Here is a 9,638-nt window from a genome sequence, read left to right on the forward strand (position 1 = left end):
AACATTTTCAATAAAAACTTTAATAAATAAATATAAAAAAACAGAAATGCAGAAATCCTCAGTTGGAACTAAACTGGATGTCTGATAATAAATCCAATTTATTTTCCGCTGATAAATTATTCAACTAATTGTCTCATCTCTGTTTCAAATTAGTGCCAAACACTGAACATCTGTAGCTTCTCTGTCAGCAGAAGCATGAAGACAAACTGCTGATTGTCTCCTTTTGTCTCCTTCAGCCCAGACGTCTGTCGTTCGGCGGTTTTGGCACTTTGAGGAAGAAACGTCAGGATGATGGCGAGGAGTACATCTGCCCCATGAACGTGGAAATGCCGAAGAGCAGCAGTTTCCAGAGAGGAAGAGTCCTGATCTACGAGGAGAACCTGGAACACCTGGAACAGGTACGGAGATACTTCTACTGCTGCTCATCTTCTTTCAGACGACACGTCGGGACGTTTGGTTTGTGGTTGAAACATTTTGAATGAAGGTTCTTTATTTTGTATCTGATTTGTCTGTTTCCTGTTCTTCTGTTTGTTTATTTCTTGGCAGATGGAAGACTCTGAAGGGACGGTGAGACAGATCGGAGCGTTTTCAGAGGGAATCAATAATCTGACGGTGAGACACCGAGCTGCTCCCGCACAGTATGACTGCACCTGACTTATAAAAATGACCAACAGTGGTGTAAACTGTACAAACCTGAGTCATCATCTGAGTTCGTCTCTGCTCCTCTGTGTGTTTCAGAGCATGCTGAAGGAAGACGAGTTCTTCCCCGAGGTCTCAGTCTGCCCTCCAGAGGTCAACGCAGCAGAAACAGAAAACTCTGGCGTCTGAGTCGCTTTGTGAAAAAATAACAAACTGTGCCAACGTGACTCCCTCCACCTCCCAACAACATCCGCAGTACAACACGTCAGACCTTTTCCAGTGTTTTCATCATCCAGAAGTTCAGCCGTAGCTTTCAAGATCTTTTATATTTATTGAAGCCGTCCAAGATATGATGCATGAAGATTTTACTGCATTTATTTTATCATTCAAGTATGTGTGTTTTGTTTTTTCATTAATCAGTGAGGTAAGAGAACTGGTTAGTCTTCCTCAGCTGAGTGCAGTTCTCCAGTTTTTATGTCCTCAGCTGCAGTCACTGTTTTTATTCGTGGTACGTGAAGTTGTTTTATTTTTATCTTTTAAATCAGCTCATTCAAATCACAGCAAACATTCTGAAAAAAAGAGAACATTTTTTCGGGGAAAAAATTAAGAAATGAAGCAAATTTTTTGAAGAAAAAGGCAAAAAAAATTCAGGTAAAAAAAATAAAAAAATTAGGTAAAAAGCAATTTTTTCGGGAAGAAAGCTAAAAAAAAATTCAGGAAAAAGGTCAAAAAAATTCATGAATTTTTTTTGAAAAAAAATAGGTAAAAAGCGATTTTTTTTTTTTTTCAAGAAAATGTTTTTCCTTTTTTTCAAGAAAAAGACTTTTTTTTTTTTAGGAAAAAAGCTTTTTTTTTTTTTCAAGAAAAAAGCAAACATTCTGTCTTTACTTTTAGGATCTGGCTGCAAAGATAGTTGACGTTAAATCTGTCCAGGTTATTTGAGATTTCTGCCTCCACTCCAGTATGATGGAGGTGAATGGACTTGTGTGAGGTGCGCAAATAATCATGTTTTGGTTTTTTTTACTGTGATGTGTCTTTTCTAGATAACGTCCTTGTTAGTCTGTATTGTCCACAGATCTCTCAACAGCTTCATTGGAACTACTTTCTATTCTGATAACCTTCCTGGCACCACGGATGAAAGACAACACACACCATCAAGACGTTATGTCTCATTGTCGTTGAATCTGTTGACTTTTTTCTCAGTTAATCAACTAGTTGTTTGGTCTATAAATGTCAGAAAATGGTGAAAAACGTTCAATATGTTTTATTTTGTCCACAACGTAAAGATCTTCAGTTTACTGTGATAAAGGAGTAATGTTTCTGGGTTGTCAGTCTATTCGTCTGCCCAATTCTTGAGAATGTGGTATCACAAGAACACGTTAATTTCTTCAATTTTAGCATAAATGTCCTCTTTAACTCAAATCAACTGATCAGAGTTTGGTTGTCAGAGGTCACTGTGAACTCACTACACCGAGTTTTGACTGTTACTCAACGAATCAAATGATAATTGTGGCAAAATGTTACACAAACGTCCAACAGTATAAAACAATGAGGTTAACAAATGTTGGCAATTAATTCAAAAGTCCACAACTGATTGATCAATCATTGCAGCTCTAGTTGAAACAGAAATCTGAAAACCTGGACGAACTAAAGCAACGATTATTTGCAGAACACCACCAGAGGAAGTGAGAAAAAGTTGTTTTTAAGAATAGTTCTTATTCTGAGAAATATGCTGTTTCTTTCCCAGAATGAGGCGAGAGGATCTCTGCTCTGGTGCATGAACCTTAAATACAACACTCCAGCCAGGAGGTGATTAGCTTAGCATAAAGACTAGAAGCAGAGGGAAACTGCCGACCTGACTCTCTCTCGAGCTCACTAATTAGCTCAGATCTGTATTGTTTAATCCAAAAGCCTTCACAATGAAACAGTTACAAGCGCGTAACTCTTCCTGAAACCACACAACCAGTTTTTTTTCCTTTATTTGGTGTGGATTAACTGAATGAGATAAGTGGTAATTAGTAAGCTTTTCTCTAAAGCTCCTGGCTCCAGCCCTGTACCTAATGGACAGATGGTGCAGTGAGTGATATTGATCCTCTCATACTGAGCGTTTCTCCAAGTTCCTTCAAGAAGCAGCGTGACCGAAAGTACACATGGAAACCAAAGTCAGTGTTTTTAAATCTTTTGTAATAAAAAAGGAGAAAATGCAATCGTCCTTGTCTTTACTTTTGTAGCATCTTATTTAAGCGACGACACAGCTGTGATCGAACACTCATAGATGAGGTGGATTTACAGGTTTGACGGTGAAAGCAAACAAACACAAATTCAGTAGCAGTTTATCTTTATGTTGCATATCCAAACACAAGTAGCCACTGTTGCAAAGACCACGTCACGTTCAACAAATCACTTCTAGCAAAATATTGACATCTTGGACGTGACGAGAGACAAGAGAGCACATTTAACTCTGCAACATATTCTCAATTATATTGGAAGAAATCATACAATCTGTATAAATGAAAACACATGCTCACAATTCTTCTTCAGTTCTGCATAAAAAAAGCTTTGCAGTGTTAAGGCACTCAGAAAACTCCTCTGATATTAAAACCAGACTGAGGCAACAGCAGGCGGCAGGTTTTTACGCAATCACTCGTATTTTAAAGCCGACAGTCTGAAAACTTTCTATTTTCCATCAGAAAACTCCTCCTCTACATCCTCCTCTCACTGACACTGATTACATGTATTGGTCCGTGCTGTGATTCTGTTGCATGAAGAACATCATGGCATAAATATAGTATACATAGTGCAATACTGCAGCTGTACGAGTGCTTTAATGCTTTCAGGGTAGAAGAAATGGTAATCAGTTGCCCTTTTCATGTCCAAAGCTGGACTCCTTTGGTGTACAGACATCTAGAAGGTGAACGTGCAGCTGCTGGAGTGGCCCACTTTGTCCAGGTTTGGGTTGCAGGCGAACTGGATCATGGGTGGAGGTCCACACATCAGGATGAGGGTGTCGTCGCCGGGCGGGGGAAGGTGTTCCCTCACCATGTCTTCACTGATGAAGCCTCGGCTGTACTCCCAGTCTGAAACACAGAGAAATGACCCAATAAAAACTCAATTCATAAAAACTCTTTGTTGTTCTTTCTTTAAAGAGGATCCATTACTAGTGTGACCACCAACATGCTGACTACGCGGCCTCATTTAAAGGGACAGTGTGAAGGATTTAGGGGGTTTTATTGGCAGAAGTGGAAGAATAAATCTGTGAAAACATCATGAACTCAAAACAATTCTCCTGAAATGTTTTGTTTCTACTGTTTTACAAATGAAAATTAGTTGTTTTTTTTTTTTTTTACAAACAAAATCTCCTGGAAATTTTGTTTTCACTCAGTGAAAATAAAAATATTTCTTTTGCATGATACAAGAATAAAACTAAATTTTCCACTTGTTTTCACCAGTAAAAAAATTTTCCTGAAAAATGTTTTTAAAAAATTCCAAGAAAAATCCTATTTTTTTTCCAGGAAAAAAGCTATTTTTTGCAAGAAAAAAATAACTTTTTTTGCAAGAAAAAAGCTCTTTTTTACCCAAGAAAAAGGCAATTTTTTTCAGGAAAAATAATTTTTTATGAATACATCAGACGTATTTGTCAATAGCTCCCAGGTCATTTGAGCTATCGTCTCAAAATCAATGCCAAAATATCTCGTTACCCTGGTAGAATGAGGCACACCTGTTTTTATTGGATTTTACTGGAATTCTTTTCAAGAAAAAAGCCAAGGTAAAAGCTAATTTTTTATGTAAAAAGCTAATTTTTTTTTATGTAAAAAGGTAATTTCTTTCAAGAAAAAGGCAATTTCTTTCAAGAAAAAGGCAATTTCTTTCAGGTTCAAAGAAATTATTTCAGGTAAAAAGCATTTTTTTGGCGTAAAACAATTTAAAAAAAACAAAAACATTTTTTATTGTTTTAAAAAAATATAAACATTTTGAAAAAATATTTCTGAAGAAAACATTTTTTTCCAAGAAATTTTTTTTAGAAATGGAAATCTTTTTCTGAGATTTTTTTTTTTAAATAAGGTTTTGAGCTTTAACTCCAACATGTAAGGCAGTCTGTAGAAATCATCCTGGGTACAAATTATTGGTCAGTTAATGGAGCAAACATTTAGTGAGGTATCTTACCTTCAGGTGCTCTGTCCACAGTGAACCACAGCTTGAACCGGTCCGGGTTGTTGACTTGAATCTCCTCCAGCTCCGGTCTCAACAGGATGTCTTTCTCAGTCTGTGACGGGACAATAAACACTCAGTTTCAGCTCTCTATGTTCCACCATCTGCTTCGGTACCATCCACTGCTCCACATTACACAGGAGGACTAATAACTTTGTAAACATCAGTGCATCATGTGATCCTGCCTGAGGAAACCGACCTGGTTGGCGAACAGCAGGTGACACACTGTCGGGTCCTGAGGATCCTTCATCACGGCTGTGATGATCTGCAACATGGGAGTGATTCCTGGAAGAGATTTATGGTTGAAAAGAGGAATGTTGAATTTTTGGCTTCAGACACAGAATTGCTTTCATCATACACAGAACTTGTGGCCAGAAGTATGTGGACATCTGTGTGTCCTCATTGTTTGGACCAGGCCCCACAATAACAATAAAGAAAAACTTCCTGAAAACTTGAGCTTGATGTTTTTTTCTATGAAAAGTTTTAATTTATCACAAAGTTTAACACTGCTGATCTGCGTCATTAGCTTAGATTGAACTTTGTCATTACAAGTAGGGAGGCATCTGACCAGAAGTGTATTTTCACTGTCATATCAATCGATTCTCTTGATAAATATATTAGTTGTTTGGTCTATAAAATGTCAGAAAATGGTGAAAAATGTCGATCAATGAAGTCCTGAATGTTTTGTTTTACCCACAAACCAAAGACCTTCAGTTTACCTTCACAGAGGAGGAAAGAAAACAGAAAGTATTCACATTTAACAAGCCGGAGTCAGAGAAATTTGACTTTCAAAAAGTACTCAAACGGATTATCAAAGTAGCTGTTGATCCATTTGATAGTTGAAAGGTGTATAGAAGTAATATGTAAATAAAACAGTAGGGGGAGAGCTTGTGCAGCAGTTACTTCAGTCATAATATGTATATGCTCTGTACGGGTGTGGTGGGATCAGATAAAACGGTGTGTTCATGTAACAACCCGACTGAGCTCCTCCCACTACAGACCAGTGAGCAGAGCACTGAGGAAAACAAACAACAGCTCTCACGTGACATAATGAAAAGTAGTGTGTTCGTGCTGAAAAAGATATTAAAGAGTAAGAAATTCTGATATTGATCAAATCGGCCGATAAACACACATTTAATCATTAGTTGCAGCGCTGCAGTAAACAAATCATATGTTTGGGATTCAGACTGTTCAACGGGGAAAAGAAGCAGCTTGATTATAAACATTAACATTTTTCTGTATTTTTGACACAAGCATCACCTAATGAGGAAAGTAGGTTGATGAAGTAGAAGTTTCCTTACCCGTCCCTCCAGCAATCATGCCCAGATGTTTGGCGCTCTTGGTCACAGCTGGAGCCTTCTTCTCTGGTTGAATGGCAAAAACACCTGTGGAGGGAGAGTCACAGCATCAGATCACGCAGCTAAAACTGCATTTTTTATCATAACTGACTACAAGCATTTCATCTTTTCTCCTTTTGTCTGAGGACGTCAGGTTCTGGCGCTCCTCACCTTTGCCTTTGTAAACGAGCAGACCACTCGGTCCTCTGAAGTCGATCGTGTCTTGGATCCTGAGGCTCTCCAGATACTGACTCATCTTCCCTCCCTCGGGGAACTTAGGGTTAACATCTTTGAAGTAAATCTGAACATAAAGAGAAAATGGTTAGGAGATGTAAAGTGAAGCCTGTACATCTAAACAGAAACATGTTTCCTTCAGGTTTTACCTTCACCACCAGGTCCACGTAGCCTTTGTCATCATCGCTGGACACCGGCGTGTACGGACGCACGACCAGCTTCCCGTCGACCTTAGCAGACAAATAGATATGCTGCCCTGGAGAGGAAACACAGATATCAGGCAGTTTGCTTCAGATGTCAGCAGCTTTATTAAAATCAGGCTTTCTAACCACAAATCAGGAGAGTTTTAGTATCGATTAATAGTTTCAATCCACTCGTATTTCCCAGAGCGTTCATCTGCATCTCACTGTCTGCTGACTGTTGCTTCCAGGCTTATGAACACTTAAAAGTTTATTCATTCTTAGATGCAAACAGTTGATCATTTTGGTGATAAAACAAATCGATCTGCAGCTATTTTGATCATTGATTTAGTGATTTCTTTACACCAAAATGCTAAAAATGTGCAGACTAACACACTAAACATCCCAATACCTCTGGCTCATTTTGAGCAGTGAAGTGTGTTAAACGTGAAAACCTTGTCTGGATCCCTGTGTACGTATCTTGAGGACGTGACTACGAACAGCAGTCACTCCCATGATTAATGTGATTGGTGCTAGATGTTAAATACTGATATGAGTGCACATACTGACCAATGGGGAGACCCAGGACGTGTTCGGGGGAAGGCAGGGCGAAGCGAAACTTCCTTGTGTCATGACTGACGATCTGTACGTGCAACACACACACACACACACACACACACACACACACACACACACACACACACACACAGAGGAGACATAGCTGCATTGTAAAGACATTCAAATTCCATCACAGAGTAACTGTTGTACTTGAACGCATCAGCTGCGTTTGTAGACATAGAAACAAACCATCTTTGTGCAGGGTTTATAATGTGATATGGTTAGCTTAGCTTCAGACCGCTCACCTGTTTGTCTATCAGCCGCAGTGCATACTTGATGCTGGGGTCCTCCAAGGTGATGGCTGCTCTCCTCTTGGAGAAGAAGAGTCTGAAGATCAGGTTGATGATGCCATCCAAACCGCCTCGGATCAGCTGTGATAAAGGCCAGAAGCGACAGAGTGACTCAGACCTGCAGCTAGCATTAGCTCCCGGCTGTGTGTCGGTCCTGAGGGGCGTTGTCTGACTTAAGTCGAGACATTTTTTTTGTTTAATCCATAACAGGAGAAATGAGTCATAGTGACTCCTGTGGCCAGGCCCACCACAGCTCCGCGCTGAACTTGGTCAGGAAAACTACATGTTAGCCAACATTAGCATCAGATAACGCAAAGGAGTTAGCTCATTTAAAACAAGTCTGGCTGGTTTTCATTAAGGTATACTTACGCCAATGATGTAGGAGAGCATTTTCAGTTAGTTGCAAGGTCGTTTGTCGATGCAGAAAGCGGCGCCAGATCGGTTTAGTGTGACTGCGAGGGAGCTACGAGCTGTCATGGAGCTGAAGCTGCCAAGCTAGCGACGGGGAATATACACATCCGGTCACCGTTTGTCAAAATAAAAGCATTGTGTCCGAAAATAACACACAGGAAGTCAGTTATAAAAACAAATATATTAATTGACGAATAATTGCGTGTTTTATTTGTTTATCCACTCTAAAATAATACAATCTTACCGTTTTTAAAATGAAAAACGTTTCTGTAGAAGCTTCATTTGCACTACTTCCGGTAGTATAACGGCTAACGCTAGCTACTTGACGAAGCTGAGGCTGACACGTCACCTCCGCATGTCAGACCTGCATTTTCAGAATAAAACGCTTCGATAAACAAGTTAAAATAAAGAAAACGCCTCAACTTCTCAAAATAAAAGCCCACAATAAACAGTTGGCAGGGAAACAAGTGCGTCTGGTGTTTTATGCGGCAGTATAATCACCAAATGAGTATGACATAATGCTTTTTGGTTATTCCTAGGCAGAAATGAAGCCTAATTTGATCAGGCAGCTTTGATCATTTCAAAGCAAACAACAGAAACAGCAGTGAAGGTCTGAGTTAGCCATCAAAATCAAACCAGTGAAGCACCCAGCCCATAATGTATGTATTTATTTTTGATCCTATTTCTTGATGTGTCATGTTGTACTGTATGCTTTAAAGGTGCTCTCTGCATACGGTCATGTTCTTCCTCATAACTTCTCTGCATGTCTCCAATAAACTTCCTCTATGTTGTGAGTTTGAGATCACGTTTTACACTGGCAAAATAATTAGTCATTTGATATTTGGTCATTTTGTCGCTTAAAATGTTGATATTTGAAGCCAGAATTTCAAAGATGTGATACATTTGAGGTACGAAGCACAGAATACATTAAAATTAGTCAGAAACATACCTGATTTTTTTTAAAGTCTACTATAGCACTTTAGTGTCAGCCATATTGTCAACATATATTTATAATATTTGAAGCCAGAACTTTGCAAAGACATCAAATTTGTCAGGCTACATTTTGGGGAAATGTGCATAAAATAATATAATCATACAGTTTTTGGTTTTAACATTTTAACTTGTTTTACAGCTTCTAAGAAAAACTGGAACAAGCTGATAAATAAGATATATTTATTCATATAGAGAGAGGATGTGAAACTGTCTTCTGCTGTTTCAGATGGATACGTTAAAGGAAACTGGATGTTGAGTATAAATGTGTGACAACAAAATACCACTAAATCTTCACAGGATGTTCTTTGCTGATTAGATCACTTTCTGGCCTTTTAACAGCCCGATGATCTCCATTTCATAGCAGCTGCCTGAAATCTATGAATCTACAACCACAGGGTGCCTTTATCATCAGATCTACTGTCAGCTGAGTTTCACATCGATGTGACATCACACGTTTGTTGCGAGGACAAACTCCCGTCCCAGTTTTCTGGCTCGAGTAGACATCAGCGAATATTCTCTGATAGAAATTGATCTGAGCCCAGAGCAAAATGGAAAACATTTTTTTTTTTCATTGTTGTGCTCACACACTGTTATGCTCCTCTTTATCCTCTAGATGGCAGTAGTGACCTTGTTAACAAGCTGGTGTGGATGAATCAAAGCAAACATCATCATTAAAAAGTGGGATTTGTCACACAAGTGAAGCGTGTAGACACTTTTATTTCTGCTGT

General features: G+C 38.9%; 2 protein-coding genes across 5 annotated transcripts in view; one reads left to right on the top strand and one right to left on the bottom strand.

Moving 5' to 3' along the window:
• Nucleotides 1-2,846, top strand: part of LOC311252588 (liprin-beta-1-like) — a gene marked incomplete at its 5' end in the record, with an annotated part of 281,918 nt that extends 279,072 nt beyond the window's left edge. For all 4 annotated transcript variants that reach the window (XM_084345857.1, XM_084345860.1, XM_084345859.1 and 1 more), the window contains 3 exons: nucleotides 237-398; nucleotides 547-612; nucleotides 739-2,846. In XM_084345857.1, the coding sequence (XP_084201983.1) occupies nucleotides 237-398; nucleotides 547-612; nucleotides 739-828 (318 nt within the window). In that variant the 3' untranslated portion in view covers nucleotides 829-2,846. The remainder of the gene's footprint in view (nucleotides 1-236; nucleotides 399-546; nucleotides 613-738) is intronic.
• A 114-nt stretch (nucleotides 2,847-2,960) lies between these two features.
• cyb5r3 (cytochrome b5 reductase 3) lies at nucleotides 2,961-8,025 on the bottom strand. Its single transcript, XM_084345866.1, has 9 exons — nucleotides 7,876-8,025; nucleotides 7,462-7,587; nucleotides 7,169-7,241; nucleotides 6,569-6,675; nucleotides 6,357-6,486; nucleotides 6,150-6,233; nucleotides 5,048-5,133; nucleotides 4,804-4,903; nucleotides 2,961-3,716 (listed from the first exon to the last, which is right to left on the bottom strand). Exons 1-9 carry the CDS (start codon nucleotides 7,894-7,896, stop codon nucleotides 3,544-3,546), a joined length of 900 nt encoding a protein of 299 aa, XP_084201992.1. The 5' UTR covers nucleotides 7,897-8,025; the 3' UTR covers nucleotides 2,961-3,543.
• Nucleotides 8,026-9,638: the final 1,613 nt, after the last annotated feature.

The sequence above is a fragment of the Pagrus pagrus genome (assembly GCF_965226575.1).
Source record: "Pagrus pagrus genome assembly, chromosome: 23".
Classification (NCBI taxonomy): domain Eukaryota; kingdom Metazoa; phylum Chordata; class Actinopteri; order Spariformes; family Sparidae; genus Pagrus; species Pagrus pagrus.

Coding starts and splice junctions, on each gene's coding strand:
- cyb5r3 (XM_084345866.1), bottom strand. CDS start 7,896: ATGCTCTCCTACATCATTGGC. Junction 7,242..7,461: donor TGCGGCTGATAGACAAACAG/GTGAGCGGTCTG, acceptor TTGCACGTACAG/ATCGTCAGTCATGACACAAG. Junction 4,904..5,047: donor ACCTGCTGTTCGCCAACCAG/GTCGGTTTCCTC, acceptor GTCCCGTCACAG/ACTGAGAAAGACATCCTGTT.